General features: G+C 46.2%; 1 protein-coding gene across 1 annotated transcript; it reads left to right on the forward strand.

Annotated features, from left to right (window-relative positions):
* The first annotated feature begins 1,965 nt into the window (after positions 1-1,965).
* On the forward strand, positions 1,966-7,623 carry LOC146186521 (uncharacterized). The gene is made up of 3 exons (XM_084605704.1): positions 1,966-2,694; positions 3,248-3,399; positions 7,404-7,623. The coding sequence occupies exons 1-3, from the start codon at positions 2,054-2,056 to the stop codon at positions 7,553-7,555; spliced, it is 945 nt and encodes a 314-aa protein (XP_084461830.1). The 5' UTR covers positions 1,966-2,053; the 3' UTR covers positions 7,556-7,623.
* The last annotated feature ends 10,224 nt before the right edge of the window (positions 7,624-17,847 follow it).

Below are 17,847 nucleotides of genomic sequence, written 5' to 3' on the forward strand. Positions count from 1 at the left end.
AGGTCGTAGGCGCGGGGTGGGTTGACGTTCCCGTCCCCGCGGTGGGCTCCTCTTTTAGGCCGGACGCCAGGTGGCCGACCAACGATGTCGTTCGGCGACCTCTTCAGCCCGCTCCGTGACTCGGAGTTGAACCTCCGGGTCGGAGCTGAGCAGCGCGGCCTCCCACTGAGATTGGGCAGAGAGCTGCAGACTCTGTGTTGGCTTGTCTTGATTACATGAGTATAGGATGTGTGGTGTGTCTGCCTTTTGATGTCCACAGAGAGAACAGACAGGGCTGAACTGCTCTGGGAACCATATGGAGTACATGTACGGATTAAAGAAAGTGTCTGTTTGAAGCTGCCGCCAGGTGACTTGTGTTTTACTTGGAGATCTATGTGGTTCTGGGAAGATTTGTCTTTGTTTCTTGAAGTGGGTAGTAATTTCTTTGTAGGTTGTCATCCGCTCCCTGGCCGACCTGAGCTCAGGGCAGCGCACCTCCCGGTTAACTACGAATCCTCGGGCAAATTGGTGCGCTGCCTCGTTCCCAGGATGGTCCGAATGGGCAGGGACCCAGATCAATGTGATAAGGCGGGTATGGGAGATTTTTTGTAAGATTTTGATGGCTGCGGAGTGGGCCTTTCCTTTTGCAAAATTTCGAATTGCGGTTTTAGAGTCGCTAAGGATGTATTTGGCAGTGGTGGATGTAATGGCTAAAGCTATGGCAGCCTCTTCGGCCTCCTCCGGAAATTTTGTTTTATTGATTGTCGCCGATGCGAGGGGAGAACCTCGATGATCGACAACTGCCAGGGAAAAGGCATCTCTGCCCGCATGTTCTGCCACGTCCACGTGCGCCGTGTCTTTCTGTACTGAAAATCTTTCGTGTAATTTTTGTGCACTTCTTCTGTCCGTATCGTATTCTGGATGTATGTTTTTAGGCAGAGGACGGACTATTAATTGCTCGCGCACGTGTCTTGGAATCGGCAAAGTGTGGGCACGGGTCCCTTCGTATTGTATTCCTGATTTTTTTAGAATGAAACGTCCCGTTTCAGTGCTTGATAGTCGTTCGTATTGTGCGCTGAGGTGTGCTTCCGTCATTTCCGCTAAGGTGAATTCCTAACTTTAGTAGTGTTTCATTTGGGGTATGACGAGGGAGGTTAAGAGCCGCACGTGCTTGTCCTCGTGGCCCCTTGAGACCACTTGCGTAAATCTTTGCTTGCGTGAATCTCTCGATTTGAAAATGCCTGTTGCAAGCAGATGTGAGACCACGTCATATTGTGAAGGGACCATGCATCATGTCTGCTCTGCTGTAGTTCCATGTAGGCCACTAGACATACTTTAACTTAAAGCTAGAGGGTCTGCAGCTTATAATCCTTCAGAAACGTCAACGAAAAAGTACACTTTCAGGAGTTCCCCATATGAACACTTTTGATTGTAAAACGTTAAGGTTATGAAACTGTAAAAGATAACGGGGGACAGAGGCCTAGCTTTCTCAAATCTCGAACTTGCTATTGCAAAGTTCGGGGAAAAGAAATAAATTTTGAGCGACCGCTGCAATATTTAGCTTTAAGTGGCAGCATGCAGATTAGAGCAAAGCTAGCGGTGTTTTTCTGCGACTGTTATGACGCGACAGTATTTTTTCTTTACATCTGAGTATGTACGTGTCGGTCAACCTAAGCTGCCCTCGTCTAAACTGACGCACACAACGAAGGCCGTTTCCTATGTCACGTATATGTCGCAGCGATATGATCTCAGTTTGTAATTCCGTTCATCTTTTCCTCGCTATTGCGAAATCTGGAAGGGCCTTGAGACGGCTGCAGGCTCTTCCTATCTCCCGTATTATTCGACTCTGTCCAAGAGCGCCGTCTTCTCGAGCAACTCGGTCTGCAATAGGAACTGCGGCTATCGTCCATTCCAACGAAAGCCGCGGCGACACTTGATCTTCGTTTATCAGCGTCCGTTTTTTCCAAGTCCTGCTGCCCGAGTATACAGCAACCGCCTCGTTGACGCACGAGCAGTCTTTAAAGCTCTCCTGCGTCGCTAGCCACCAGTCAGAACGCCTATTTGTTCAAGCGAAATGAAAACGATGTGGGGTGCTTTGCTAAGTGTGCTGTTTGTCGTCACAGCTCGCGGGGTTCTCGCACAACCCTCATGCCGAGATCCGAGTGAGTCTGACTACGAATACTACCGCTGTTTCAACTTCAGCAGTCCCGAAGACTTCTCCAATTACCTTGTGCGTCCGCAGCTTCACCCCGACATGACCTTCGTTCTTAAGAACAGCCAGCTGAGCCACCTGCCGGACAGAGCCTTCTCCCAAATCAATGCCACTGTCCTGGAACTCAACAACGTCCTCCTGGAAACTTTCTCCTTGCCGGGAGAAAACCCTTTCGACGGCTTACAAAATTCGCTGAGGAAAATCATCCTTAGCGAAGGCAGCACGATACCCACCTCATGGGTCGCCTTGTCATCCCTGCAGCAGCTGAAAACGGTGCGGATCTCTGAGGCGAAAAACCTCGTGCTTTCCCGCAGCTTCAACGAGCTGCCACAAAGCGTGAAGGTCATCAACATAGCCTTCTCCGACATCGCTAGTGTTGACGAGGATTGGGTGTCGAGCCTGCAAAACCTCGAAGTTGTGGGAATCCGTCACTGCAACCTCAAGGTCTTCTATCGCTCCATGCTGCCGAGACCGGCACCCAAACTTTGGAGGCTGGATCTGTAGTAAGTGAAACGTCACTACATTACCCGTTCTCATGAGAGAAACTGCTCCAATGGCGAGCGCAGAGTTTATCTTGAGGGACGATGAATAAAAGTCTGAGATCGAGGCTTCTTACTAAAGTCAAAATGCGGCTGCTTTTGAAGGCATAGGGGCGACCGCTTTGTTCGTTGAACGATCATCGCAAAGCATTATATTCTACCTTAGCTATTTAGTAAACAGACTAATGATTCTTCCTCAAAAGCAGATAGAAGAAAGAATTAGTTGATGATTGATAAATTGATAGCTTTTAGCGGAAACAAATCCGCTTCTGAATTTAAAAAAACCTAAACTTTACCTTGTTCCTGAAGCCAGGAACGTATAACACTAGTAAGCTCCGGGTACTATCTCAGATTGAACAGGGCTCAATATAACGCAGGAAGGTGCTTAGTAATTTCATGAATGGAAACATAGCGCTGACTTTTGGCCAGACACTGAAGTGAGAAAGAGTAAATACTTCTCAGTGATGTTGCCTGTTAGTTGACAAATAAAAACCAGAGGTTGCGTGCGGTTTTTCAGCAAGAACAACCTGACGTCCCTTCCGAACGACTTCAGCGCGGACATGCCTGTTCTGCGATCAGTGATGGTTGATTACAACCAGATCACCACATTCAACCAGGAGACCTTCGCACCCCTCGCTGACAACGAGGCTAACAGAGTGCGTCTTCTTGGTAAGCAAAACATCACTTGGCTGCATTGATTCCCAGAAACGATAACTGCTGAAGCGCATCTAGGGGGCAGTAAGTAACACAGTTGCGGACAAATTGTAAAAATAGAAAAAAAGATGTGCCGACGCTGAGGCAGTAATTGATTATCGAGCGTTAGCTGTAGAAACCTACTTTGTTTCTTTTTCTTGCCCATGCAGCCCATGTAGCAATGCTGTACCCAACTTTGTTTATATTCGGATCACATGGTGTATATCCACCTTTGCTGTATCCAGAACACTCCTTCGTTATATCCGAAATGCACGCCATGAGCCAAATTAGATAGAAATGTGTGCAGCGCAAAATAACAAATCATTTTACATCATCGGGAACGTCCTTACTCCTGCAACGAATGATTCGATCGCAACGGCCGTTTGAAGATTGCAATGGCCATTTGGTTTGGGATAACAAAGCTCGTCGGTTCGAATCTCCCGCGTAAACTAGGTTCCGGCTAAATTAGAAATTTCGTGCTCCATGACCCACAGAATCGGTTGACATGACCCTGAACCTTCTGCGCCAAATTGGGGCTCACAAATTTTATACAAATTGTGGAACTAAGGGGTCCAATCTCGATGTTCGCCAGACAGATGTATATGTAGAGAAACGGAAGTGTGGATAGGAACTGCGGCGCTCGAGCAGCGCAGCTACGCGATCGTTATTATGCAACTGCCATGTATGTATGGTGCCACCTTGATCCGTGGTATATATACGTTGTTGCTGTGCGACGGCCACGCTGCGTTGCTATTTTGAAACTGGCTGTCGTGACCTTGGGTTGCTAAAAATATGACCTTGAGAAACATAACTGGTAAAGCTCACGCTCTAAAACAGACAGGTGAAGAAATCGCCCTAACCAAATTTTTGATATTAGTATATCATGGAGCTCTAGCTATCCTTGGGCGGAAAAGGTAGTTGCGAGGTAGAGTCCCGCATTGCGTTGGGGATATCATTTAGAGCGTTACCTTTACTATTTACTACTCACATTCGTCAAGGTCACGTACACCAGGATTTGACCTTCACCTCTCGAGGTGTGAAAAAAAGCATTGCTGCGGCTAGGTTTAGAACCCGCGCCAGAACCAACAGATCAGCACCCTTGGCCCAGGTACAAGAGCACTATGCTTCCCGGCATTTTTTTTTCTTAAATATGCTATTTATGGGTACACTGAAAAATGTACGATATTTACATAAACTATAGAGGTTTTACGAAACGCAACGAAAGACAACTTTAAATACAGTTGCAGAGCACTCGATGGAAGGTAAGGCAGAACGCATCACCCGGGAGAGAGTGCCAGTCGGGTTCAAAGTCGGACAGTTCATACACATTCCTCAGATGAACAATCATTTGGCAGAAATGAGATTTTGTCGAAATAACTGACCCACAGTGCCGATCCATCATTACAGTTTTTCATAAGCTATGTAGTCCAATTAGAACAAAAATATCAAGAGGTGCATTAACATTTTGCATTGCGGTGAGGTATCGAGTAGAATGTGAAGTCATGTAAATATGTTTTTCTTTTTTTCAAAGCTTGTTGCAAGACATCCCAGAATAAAATTGCGTCCTTGTAATTGAGGAAGCAATATTCAATAGTTTCAGGAATATCACAATGGCAGCACTTCACAGGCCCAAAAATGGTCTCTTTCTCACGTCAAGTTTTCCCAGGCACGTTTCAGTGTGTACCTTGTAGAAGAAAGTCTTAGTGCGAGGCGTAAGTAACATTTTTCGTGGCCCCCGTAAGGACGTCACACCCTGGCAATCCAGTGTACATCGAACGGTAAAAAGGAGGAGGGAAAAGCATCGTTTTCATGGCACTGGAAAACAGAACTGTGTTGAAAAACGGACTGTCGAAAAAGTACAGTAAACTATACCTCACGTATAAATCTCCATAAACAAGGACGGTCAACCAAGTTAGAAGACACAGCGAATGTGGGAAAAACCTTAACTAAATTTACCATGTACCTCCGCGGGGGTGCAGTGGTTAGGGGTGCTCGACTTCCGTGCACAAGAAGGCGCGCGACTGAATCTTGGCCGCGGCGGCCGCTTTCGATGGCGGCGAAAAGCTAGGCGCCCGTATATGCTCTGCGATGCCAAAGCACGTTAAAATACCCCGAGGCTCCTTCACTACGGCGTCTCTCAAAGCCTAAGTTGCTTTGGGAAGGTAAAACCCATAAACCAAACCAAAGAAGCAGGCGCTGGCTCAATATTCATGTTCAGCAGTGAGAACGATTACAGTTTTTATATATATATATATATATATATATATATATATATATATATATATATATATATATATATATGAATCTTCTTACTGTTTTAAGATACTTTCTCACTGTAAGCAAGGCGTCCGTGTGCTGTGCGATGTCAGTGCACGTTAAAGAACCCCAGGTGGTCGAAATTTCCGGAGCCCTCCACTACGGCGTCTCTCATAGCCTGAGTCGCTTTGGGACGTTAAACCCCACAAACCAAACCAAATCAGTCTTTTACAACTTTTTGTTTGTCTGTGAAATTACTTCTGCATTGAATGTGTCCGAAGAATTTTTGCTCTCTGGGTGGCGTTTATACAGATTATACAGTCAGATCACTTGTGTCACCTTTATCCCTCTTCATGCGCAGGGAATTTGTGAAATAAGATTTTAAAAGTACACAGCGTATGGCAGAAAACAGATTCCACGGTGGCCATTGTTGAGATGTAACAAAAGGTACATTTGTTCTTGTCACAAATTGGTACAATCATTTCATCTTTTTCCTCAATGTAACGCGTAATTTACCCATAGCATGGTGAGAAGAACACGATGATATTGTCCGTGAAGCAAATAGTTGAGGCGTAAAGGTATTGATAAATTTCTTTTTGTTCTTTTTTTTTTCTTGCAATGCTGCAGTAACTACAATAATTTGCGAGGATGAAATGAGTGGTGCAGTTCTGAATTCTTTAAGCGAAGTTGCGATATTAACTTTAGTTTCTCAAGAACGAGCTGGCATTTTGCATTTTGTCCCGTAGCGACGTATAGTAGGTGAGCCTTAAGTGAAAAAGCTAACACTTGTTCATCATTGTTAGCAGCGTCATCTGAGCACATATTCCAAGCAATGCCAATAATAATATTAAGTCAAATACGCCTGCAGTAGTCAGTAGACCAACTGTAGCGGCAACTGTGGGCGACGCGTCGGTTCCTGCGAGCAGGTGCAACGTGCCGGCGCAATCACTTCGGCTTCACTGCGGAGCTTTCCGACTCTTGGTTTTCTGGGGCAGCTTCGGCGCGGGATGATAAAAAAATGCTTTGTTATACGCATTTTTATACGCGCCATGCATTTTATGGCCATATAGTGCAAGGCAGGCGAGCAACTTGATTATGAAGTTCTTCATACGTTTTGCGAGAAGGCGCATGTAATATAAAAAAATCCTGCATTTTCGCTTCACTTTAGGTATGTGTAGGTACAGCCTTTGTCAAAACTGTAAAGCCCAGGAGGTGTGCTTCTGTGCTGTGTAATGGAGCTGATTTAGCATTAGTGGAGGTCCTTCCCATTGGAGAGGTTGGGCTAAAAATCTTCTAGCCATGATTCGGAACACTGGAAATGCCGTATACAGGCCTCACGAAGTGGCTCACAAGCAGACCCCCTGGGCTCCACACTTTTCGCAAAGACTGTACGTGCTATGAATAGAAGTTCGAAACTAGGCAGCGAAAGGGACTACGTGCTCGGCGTTTAATTTGTGTCGGCATTGTATGCGAGTTGATTTCTTGGGATCCAGTGATGCAGTTTCTTTCTGTTTCTTTTCCATTCTCGCATAACCACTGCCTTAAGCTTGCCAATGGGTAGGTTTAGTTTAATGAATTCTTGGGCGTTGCCAGCTGATGATCTCCAGAAAAAAATGCCTTGCGATTTCAATCATACCAGTTTATTGCTATAGGCTTCTCAGATATTCCTGCTGGAATATTTTTGCAGCTCTGTTGTACCCTTATTTGTCTCTAATATTTTGCAGGCAACCCACTGCATTGCGACTGCAAGCTTCGCTTCGCTCTACACTATCCGCCCAGCTGGTTGAACGCCGTCTGCGAGACCCCAGCGCCGTTGAACGGCCAGCACCTAAAGGACCTCACCGAGGGACAGCTTACTTGCGCTGATGGAGCGTGAATGCATGCGTTTGCATTACCACCTCTGTTTGAAACTTTCAGCAATAAACTCGCGCTTCTTAAGGCAAAAAGCAATCTGCGTTTTATGATGAACGAGCTGATCAACCCTTCCAGCATTTCTCAGGGCAATAACATCTTTTTCGCTGTTTGCGTGGGCGGAAAGTTACAGCGTGAGCAGCTCAGCGTAGGACTCCCCTGATGGGGCTGGGATAGGTGGGTCACCGCCGCTTGCGGCGGGGGCTAGCCTGCCACCGAATTTTCATCTGTTGTATGCCGTCATTGCACCCGCCACCGTTTCGGTGGTGAACGACGGCTGTTGCGGCGCGCGTCTTTCTCTCCCTCTTCCTTTTCTTTCTTCTCTATCTTCTCTTCTGTCTGCACGAGACAACGGAGGTGGCTCAGCTACAGAGCCAGTAGCAGGCCCGTGCGTTTTCTTTTCCTTCTTCCTACAGCCACAACAACAATAACAGCTGACTGTTTGTAGTTTGTGGTTTGTGGGGTTTAACGTTCCAAAGCGACTCAGGCTATGAGAGACGCCGTAGTGAAGGACTCCGAAAATTTCGACCACCTGGGGTTCTTTAACGTGCACTGACACTGCACAGCACACGGGCGCCTTGCTTTTCGCTTCCATCGAAAAACGGCCGCCGAGGCCGGGATTCGACCCGCGTCCTTGGGAACAGTAGTCGAGCGCTGTAACCACTGCGCCACCCCGGCGGGGCAACAGCTGACTGGGTAATTGAAAATGTTGGAATATGTAAGGTCGAAAAATATAGGTCTCCACTGGGCGATAAAAACGAGGGCGCAGACTCTATCTGCGCCTGTCCTGCTCTGTCACCTCATTTGAAGTTATGGCCGTACTTTCTTGTGTGGCTCAGCGGTTAGCTTGCTCAGCTACACCGATCTGGCGTGCTCAAGTTCAAACTCGGCCGCAGCGGCCTCGTTTCGTTGAAGGCGAAACACAAAAGGCGCCTATTTGCTGCGGGACATCACTGCGTTTTAAAGGGCCTTACGGTGGTAGAGTATAAGTTTCTCCAGAGCCCTCCACTGCGGCATCTCCATCTATTTCATCTCTCGCTCGAAAATTCCCCTTATGGGGCTGGGACATGTAGGTCAACGCCGCTTGCGGCGGGGGCTAGCCTGCCACCGAATTTTTATCTGTTGTAAGCCGTCATTGCACCCGCCACCGCTTCGGTGGTGGACGACGGCTGTTGATGCGGCGCGCGTCTTTCTCTCCCTGTTCCTTTTCTTGCTTCTCTATTTTCTCTTCTGTCTGCACGAGGCAGCGGAGGTGACTTTGCTACAGAGCCAGTAGCAGGCCCGTGCATTTTCTTTTCCTTCTTCCTACAGCCACAACAACAACTTCATCCCTTCTCTGACCGTATGTTTAAGGTGTCGATAAAGTAAGGGAGTTCCCGCGCCTTTCCTCTCCTCAAAACGAACTTTACCGTCAGCGGGTGCGTTTTAAAAACAGTCACAAACTAAAAATGTCTCCACTTGGCGCGTAACAGAGCAAAATATGATAGGGGAGGATAAGACGTCCTAGCTCCTAGCTCTCCGGCCGTGGGAACGACAGGGACCTTCGCTGGTTGTGCCGAAGACTTCTTGCCACAGGGGTATCTGTTGTTTATGTCTTCGTCGTACTCGACGCTACTGTGGCAGTCGACAGCTCATATCGTTTGCAACTTTCCACTGTCCTCACGATGAAGCGGTGGCAGCTCAGACAGAGCCACTTGGCAGGCCCGCGCATTTCCTTCTTCATTCAGTCGCAACAACGACGATCACCATTTTATTAGGTAGGGGGTTAAGGAGCCAGTATTGGCCAAAATATGAAAGCAGAACGGCGTGATTGAATAGGTCATAGAATGTCTCGTGAACAGTTACAGTTGGAAGGAATATGTTAGCGGGAGAGGAGAGGTACCGGTGTCGAGACGCACAAACTTTGAAGAAACAACTCACTGACATCAGCTAAGTTGAAAGTGAATGCCACCGTTCGAGAACGCTATACGGGGTTAAAAGCATGATCAACGCAGATCCGCGTATGATCAACGCAACGTGACGCAGATCCTAAAAGGTGACAAAATAATCTCATCAGTCTTGCAAAATGAACTCCGTCTGAGCGTAATTGTAAACAAGTGCACATATCGCTGACGATTTTTCATTATGCCGACATAGTTACTGAATCATATGTGTCCATATTTGTTCGTGGGTGGCTTATCTGTGTGCACGTTATGCGAAATACGATAAGCAGCTGGGTGCGGACCAGAAATCGGGCACTAGGTGCTTCCAATTAACATAGATCTGTAAGAAGACTGGGACTCATTTGTTTCACACGTAGAGCCCGTATAACCTTAAGTTGTCCAAAAATGATACGGTGAAATGCCCGCCGCGGTGACTCAGTGCTTATGGCTCTGCCGCTGAGCCATGGGGACGGGCTTTTGCTCGTCCCGGGTGTGTTGCTTGCAGCGGCGGCCTCCTTTCCACGAGATGAAACGCAACGTCGGCCGTCTACGGTACGATGTCAGTGCACGTGGAAACAACTCGATTGATCTCAATTTCCGGAGTCCTCCACTATGGCTTTCTTCGCGGCCTGAGTCGCTGTTGAGCATTAAGCGTCATAAACCAAAGCAAAGCAGGCGAAAGACGTTTGTCGTGTTCAAAATATGCAGCAACGGCCACTTTTAAATCTCGCGCTTCTACCAATCTCGGAGGCCGACCAAAGTTACTTGCCGTTACCACGGCTACCAGAAGATGGCGGTAGTTGTTCATAGTTCGCAAAGACAAGAACGGGCGCATTGACCGGTTTCGACCATGTCTCCAAAGCCGGGACCACGGAAACGAAGTGGAGGACAAGGGGCTCTAAAGTGGATGAAATTTGATTCTCAATTGCGACGGGCCCGACTTCGCCCAGGCACTTGTCCTCCGCCAACCCCTCGATGAAGTAGGAGTAAGTTTTATCGGGTCCAGGGTTAGGGTGAGCGCCCCTAAATACAACTAAGCGGTGCTGACCTACTGATCGGGTTGCATATGTTTTGCAAGCTATGAATATGATCAATGACTGCAATTAAATTCACCTGCCCTCGCATCATAGCATGGTACTCCTACTCCATTCGCAGGATTGCACTGAAGCACAACGACGTCGACTATGCGTTTATTATACCCTCAACTCTTATACTACATATTTCTTTCTTCAGCCTCACTGTGATCTTCTCTCGCACGGCGTGTATGCAGAATTCACCGAAATCTGGCCGCGCTTTTTACCCCCAAACAACTTTTTTTTTTTTTTTTATCTGCGACGCTACATTGAGTTGCTGATCACAGAGGGCGCCACCCTCCTTCATGTGAGATGTGTCTGCCGGAATGTGCTAACGCAGAAGTAGGCAGTCATGCGCAGATATGGTGGAAATGTTTCCTTCATTTTTTACTTTAACTTCACTTTTTTCTATTTATTTTTAAAATTATTAAACGCCCTCCCGTCAGAGCTGGGTCCAACGAGAAAGAGGGGGGGGGGGGGGGGGGGGGTTCTGGAGGCTGCGGTCTAAATTCTCACCTCCAAGAGCAGGCCCATTTATTCCAAGCCGCTCGATATATATATATATATATATATATATATATATATATATATATATATATATATATATATATATATATATATATATACATATATAACCACAGATGACGGAAAATTGAGCGACCCGTATGAAGCGAGAAACAAGAAAAAAAAAAAGAGGGAGAGACGGGGCCCGCCTAAACTAACTTTGTGTAGCCTGATCAGCAGCGGCAGAGGTGTGCGCACAGAGGGGGGAGGCTTCAGCGTGGCCGCGACGCGCTCCATTCGCATGGAAATATTTATATTGCAGGCCTTAAAAATCGGACATATCTACCATTGCAGAGGCCACTTCTCATAGTCGTCACGGCTCACGTCTCCTATCTGCCGAGAAGTAGCGCTACATGTGCGTGTCCTTTGTTTCCCTGGTTCTGCACTACTCTTAATATATTCCACCTTTGGTGATATCAAATTTTATCTTTGGGATTCATCGTTCCTCATAATGTTACGACACGTGTCATTACTAGTGATTAACTGCTTAAGTAATAACTGCCTGTTAATCTAGTCTTGTATCTAGATTTGTTGTGTCATTTTTCAGCAGTGCTAGTGCTTTAATCTAGCCAAACATCTAAAGAATTTTCGATGGCTAGTCTAAGCAAGTCTTCTCTTAGTTGATGTAATGTTGTTCGACTGATGCCATGTTGATAGTGCTCTATTTCTAGCCGTGTGCTCTGGTAGTGCTAGGCTGTACATCTGACCAAGCTGCATCTAGTAAATTTATAAACTCGTTCGAATTCTACTTGACCTTCATCGTCATCATCATCATCAGCCTGACTATACCCACTGCAGGGCGAAGGCCTCTCCCATATTTCTCCACTTAACCCGGTTCTGTGCTAGCTGCATCCACTTGACCCCTGCGAACTTCTTAATCTCATCCGCCCACCTAACTTTCTGCCGCCCCCTGCGCGCTTTCCTTCCCTTAGAATCCAGTTTGTTACCCTAAGCGACCATCGGTTATCCTCTCTTCGCACTACATGTCCTGCCCATGTCCATTTCTTTTTCTTAATTTCCACTAGAATGTCGGTAACTTGAGTTATTTCTCTGACCCACTCTGCACGCTTTGTTACCCCTACCATTTTTCGTTCCATAGCCCTCTGGGTTGTCCTCAACTTAGGTAGAACTCTCTTGATTAGCCTTCACGTTTCAGCGCCATAGGTGAGTACAGGTAAGATGCAACTGCTATATACTTTCCTCTTTAGCGATACCGGTAAGCTGCTAGACATAATCTGCGAGTGCTTGCCAAATGCGCTCCATTCCAATCTTATTCTTCTTACTACTTGACCTTACTGAGCACTAATTTCTTCTGATTACTTATTATTGCACTGCGCAATCTTTTCGTTGTTTTTTTTTTTTTTTAAGGTTTATGTTGGATCTCACCTGTAGTCAAGTTTGACGCAGCTGTGCATTGTTATGAACTGTTTATCAAACAGCATTTTTGAATAAAATTCAATTTTAGACGCATTTTCATGGTTCGTACTCAGCGTAGAAATGATCTGAACATAACTTGCAGATATTCGATTCGTATAAAATTCGGTGCTTTCACTATTCGATTCGTATTCGATTGGGGTTTAACCACATTATTCGTACTCAATTAGATTGCAAGGCAGTAGTTTTCGTATTCAATTCGGCTTGCAAAAAAACATGCTACTCGCACGCCCCTACTTAACTAATTGCTAAGATACTAAGTAACTTGCATCCGGAACCTCTCATCACTGAAATTGTCGATCTCGCCAGAATATAGCTCTCGTGGGCTTATCTTTCACGCCGGGGTGCAATCGGCAATCCGCAATCCGGCAATCCGGCAAACAATCGGAAATCCGCAACTTTGCTGCCTCGTAAATGTCACCGAACGGCCTCAAGTTACACATAACACTGAAAAGTACGAGACCTCCGAAATCTTCTGCAATTTGTGAACCGATTGAACGGCAGATATGCTTATCGCAGATGATTCTAGCTCGATATGAAATCAGAATGGCTTATTACGAGTACACTGTTGGCTTTATTCCGACGTTTTTCTTGCACAAAAACTGGCGTGTGTATTTCGGCGTCCCCCCCCCCCCCCCTTTTTTTTTTGTCTGTTTTCTTAAGAAATGGTGTTTTTCGGCCAATTACGCGCGAAAACACTGAGCACAGCGATCATAGGTGAGAAAATGCTTAAAGCCTATAAGAGTGGAAGCAAATGACCCCAACTGCATTGACTTCACGACTTGAGATTTTGACCACCCTCGGGTGGTCAAAATTATACTTTGTCCTCTCGGACCCCATCATCTCCATTTTAACTGAATTAAGCCCGCTGTGTCCTAGGATTGTGCGGGCAGGACACTATTATATTTGTTTTTTCTTACTGCCCATTTTAAGCACTGTTGTGTAGCCCGTTTTGCCACCCGACGATGTGGGCTGAGCAATTTAATTCTTCTGTCGTTTAATTTTTTTATCTGTCCACCCGAACACCTTTTAATCTTGCGCATCATTTTGTGCTCCATGCGGTGTGGGCAATGTTATTTTATTTCTTTTTTCTCTCTGCGCAAATTTTGTGAATGTTGTGTAAAAACTTTAGCCTGTACACTTTCCTGCGCGCGGGTAGTAACTTCCTCCCTAGACTTTCCCTTATTTGTGAACTTCTTGTATTCGTAGATGCTTGTGAAGAACCTTGCAGCAATTTTTTTTAATAGGGTCAAACTTATGTTCTAGAACACTTGTAAATGAGTCCCGCGCTAAGCACTGGCCAAATATTAATGAGGTACAAAGGCTTCTTTAAAGCCCTTGGTACAAAATTGGCGTTTTTCAGAAAGAGGTGCAAAAGGCGACATGCATGAGCTCTTGTTATTTCAATATCGAATGTCTAGTTCAATGTTGCCGTTAAGCGACATTGAAAGCGTTCCAGTAAATTGGGTTGATCATTATATTAATATTATCGATTTTTGCATTATGTCATATATCCCTTTATTTTGTCTTTAATGCGTAGCTCTAATCATTCAATCATGCACACTTCAATTCCTAGCCTTTCGGTAATCACTTTGATATTATTGCGCTACTTGAATCCGAGTGCAGAACCCAGTTGTGCAATATGCACGCCATGCGATTTCGGTCTGCGGCTGTTAGCAATCCAAACCTCCTTCCACACGCGATGTGAAAAAGTTCTTCGCCCCATCACTTTCAAACCTACAGTGTATTCACTGGGGGGCAGTTCACGCGGTTAATTTCGGCGGCGTCTGTTGTATCGGCATTCAGGAGAAATTAAAGGCTGATATTCTCCTGCAGTCACACTTTGACTCTCATGAGAACTTTTATTCGGTTTTCACGGTCCCGGAGTTCTCGCAGCAGTTCTTCTGTCGGGAGAGGCACCGGATTGATACGGCTCTTGCCAGTGATCGACTGCAGCATGAACACTCCCCAGCAGTCATTTCTTGCGTCCATCGGTTTCAAATACCTGGGAGTGATATCCTTAAATAATGCACGTGGCTTGACATAGCCGAAAGCGGACGCAATGGACAAAAACTTGCTCCTCGTTCGACTCGATTATATCGGCACCTAGTGGGAACAAGAAAAAAAAATAGGGGCACACTTAAGCTCCGCCGTTAAAGGGTATGACGCGATAACCTTTCACACGCTCGGACAATTTTTTTCACTTTTCATTTACTAAACGTTTCTTTCTTTTGTTTTTTTTTTTTTTTTTTTTTTCATGCACCGATTCTTAGCAGCAGCAATATTTCTTTCTATTCTGAGAAGTATGATACCTTTGGACCCAGTTTTTTCCAACTTTTTTCCTTTATTTATTTAATTCATCACTTCATCAAATAATCGATTAACTTAAATGATTTCATTACCTCAGCCAACACTAATTACAATTATACGACCTTCTTTTAACGCAGCCCCTATCATTTCCGACACGCGGTGCCTTTTACTACTGCCGCTACTACTAGGCCGAAGGCTTTTCAACCGAACGAGTCGTAAAGGTACCGCTAAAAAACTGGCGGACCCTTACGGTGATGAAGCGACATACTGGCTTCCGTCTGCGGCTCTTTACTAATCTTCGTTGTGTACACATGCATTGTTGCTGCTTGCTGAATCACTTTACTGCCTTAATTCCTGCCTCTGTCATCTCGCCCAATACTATACACAGCCGTAAGCTACAGCACGTTAGAGAGATTCAGCTTGACGGAGACGTATTGACGTAGACGTATAGCGGTCTACCGTACCTTATACTCCGTTTCATACATCAAGTGCAACACTGCCAAAGCTACAGCTCTTGTTAGCGCTCCCCGCATACGCGATGAAATAATAGTTGTTTTGTCTGCAAGTTTAATACATCTTACATTTGCCATCAACTCCATAAAAAACACCTAGTTTTAGGGAGAAAAGATCGGATTCGGTGAATTTGTATGTTTTGTTTGTCGTTTTCAATCGTGCCGCGTTTTCGCTGCCCCGCAACCCTGCCAGCGGTGCCCTCCGCGCTACGCAACGCAGAGACCTGGACTGCCTCTTTGGAGCGGATTTTTTCTATAAGTTCCGCACTGCGAAGATGTCCAGGCACGCGAATAAAGTTATTGCAAACGTGTGTGCTCGGAATAGAACCCTTTTCAGCAGAAACACTTGGTCACGAAACGAGCGTGTAGTGATAAGTCTTCCTTTTTTTTTTTTTTCATGCGGACTACTTGCGTAGCTTTCGCTGCGTTGCACCTGATGTATGAAACGGAGTATAGCTCCCACGCAAGCACATTGGCCGCGATTCCACTCACCCCTGTCAATGCGCGTGCGCAGGAGGGGTCCGGCAAACCGGTATACGTCTATGTCAGTACGTCTCCTCTATTAGATCTCTCTATTAGAGAGATTTAGCTTGCCGGAGACGTACTGACGTATACCGTTCTACCGTACCCCTCACACGCAGGCGAAGTTGCCGCGATTGTACTCAACCCCGACAGTGCGCGTGCGCAGGAGGGGTCCGGCAAACCGGTATACGTCTACGTCAGTACCTCTCCGGCAAGCTAATCTGTCTATTACGTCGAAGACCACCAAACGTAGACGTAAAGCCCCGCTTTAACCAAGCCATATACCTAAGTGCCCACGTGCCTTGGAGCCTATAGTACCATGTTGACTCCAGATCCAACGTCCCCCGGGGGGGGGGGGGGGGGGGGGGGGGGAGTTCAAGTCAATCTCACCCCACTCAGACTAGCTGCCGGTTTTGCAACTATTGCTAACTTGGCCACTCGGTGTGGTCTTATGACGTCACACAATCTTCGACCAATCACTGCCCGACCATGTCCCGTGCCAACTGCAATCTGCCAGAGGCACGTCCGCGATTTTCAGCTCACAACGCCAAGTCCGAAACTGGATTTTCTACAGAACGGGTCCTTTCACGCTGTCGCGTTAAACAAATAAATCCACACAATTTTCGCAAAAATGTTTCGAAAATAAGTAAATGCACTAGCCCAAGCGAAAGCGAATAAAAAAATAAAGAAATAATTTATAGGGGACACTTAAGTTTCGCCTTTAAGGGTACGAAGCGATAGTGCAGCTAGGCTACAAGCCCATATAAAGCCCCGCTTTAACCAAGACGTATGAACGTAACTGGGTGGCCTATAGAGTTTACGTGAATACAAGGTTCCTGGTAGGCTGATTCTGATGTTACCCTCTCACATGAAAGGAGAGGCCCGAGCTGGCAGCTCCTGCCAAACGTAATGTCAGGCAACGCTACACACAGTTAGTGTTCAGCCATACCATCTATCGCCTGCCAGCGCTCATAACGCAAACGCTAGGCGACGGCCACCGACGTCGAATTTTCGGTGAATTGAGTCTAACGATCTCGCGTTAAAACTGATTATCAGCGTGCGGAGACACGTTTTGCACACTGATCTGTGCTAAGCCTCCAGCATTCCCTCTAGGTGATAATAATAAACTCTATTGTCATTGTCCCCTAGAAATAGAAGGCGTGTACCCTGTACAGTTTCTTTTTGACGAAACGAGGATAGGTGGGGAAATCGAGGTGCGCCTAGCGAATGAATGACGCAGCTTGAGAGCATTACGATGCTGCTTGCGAGCTGTGTCGTTTCGTGCGCATGTATTTTTTCATTCCATGCTTTTTCCCCGCAGAAAGCTTTCACCGCCGAAACTGTGCTCGTTATCAACTTATCACTGACCAATAAGTGTCCGTGCATCTTTAGGGGCTAGGAAATTTCCACGCACACATTCTCACAACAAGCGAAGAAATGATCGGGGATCTGTCCTATTTCAGGCTGAGGGAATGTAGCGGCGTGTGGTATGAAAGTCAGTGGTATATGCATGAAACGAAGAAACAAATGAGCATATTTGTTTCTTAGCACATTACTCGCCTGCCCGGTGAAGACACAAGCACTTCACCTTCCATGACAAGTAATACCCATTCAGTATAACAACTTGGCTATGACGGCTTGCGTCATTCGTGTAACTCCAAGGATACTCGAAACGAACTTCATCGACGAATTATCGAGGCGTGAATTGTGTTGTGCACGTAGTACGTATGCTCCCCGTTAGTGATAACTATGAGCTGTGCCGGAAAATTCTAAACCACCCTAGGATATTTTTCAACCACGCGACGAGATTCAGCAGCTTCGGTTGGGCAATTCTTCGGTTTGCTGGACGATAGACCTCGCCGTATGTAGAGCTGGGTCTAAACCCGTAAGTACACACATATCCCCTATCTTGTGTGAAGA

Source organism: Amblyomma maculatum, chromosome 6, assembly GCF_055883805.1.
Source record: "Amblyomma maculatum isolate TAMU_Amacu chromosome 6, ASM5588380v1, whole genome shotgun sequence".
Taxonomy (NCBI): domain Eukaryota; kingdom Metazoa; phylum Arthropoda; class Arachnida; order Ixodida; family Ixodidae; genus Amblyomma; species Amblyomma maculatum.

Coding starts and splice junctions, on each gene's coding strand:
- LOC146186521 (XM_084605704.1), top strand. CDS start 2,054: ATGAAAACGATGTGGGGTGCTTTGCTAAGTGTGCTGTTTGTCGTCACA. Junction 2,695..3,247: donor CTTTGGAGGCTGGATCTGTA/GTAAGTGAAACG, acceptor GCGGTTTTTCAG/CAAGAACAACCTGACGTCCC. Junction 3,400..7,403: donor TAACAGAGTGCGTCTTCTTG/GTAAGCAAAACA, acceptor AATATTTTGCAG/GCAACCCACTGCATTGCGAC.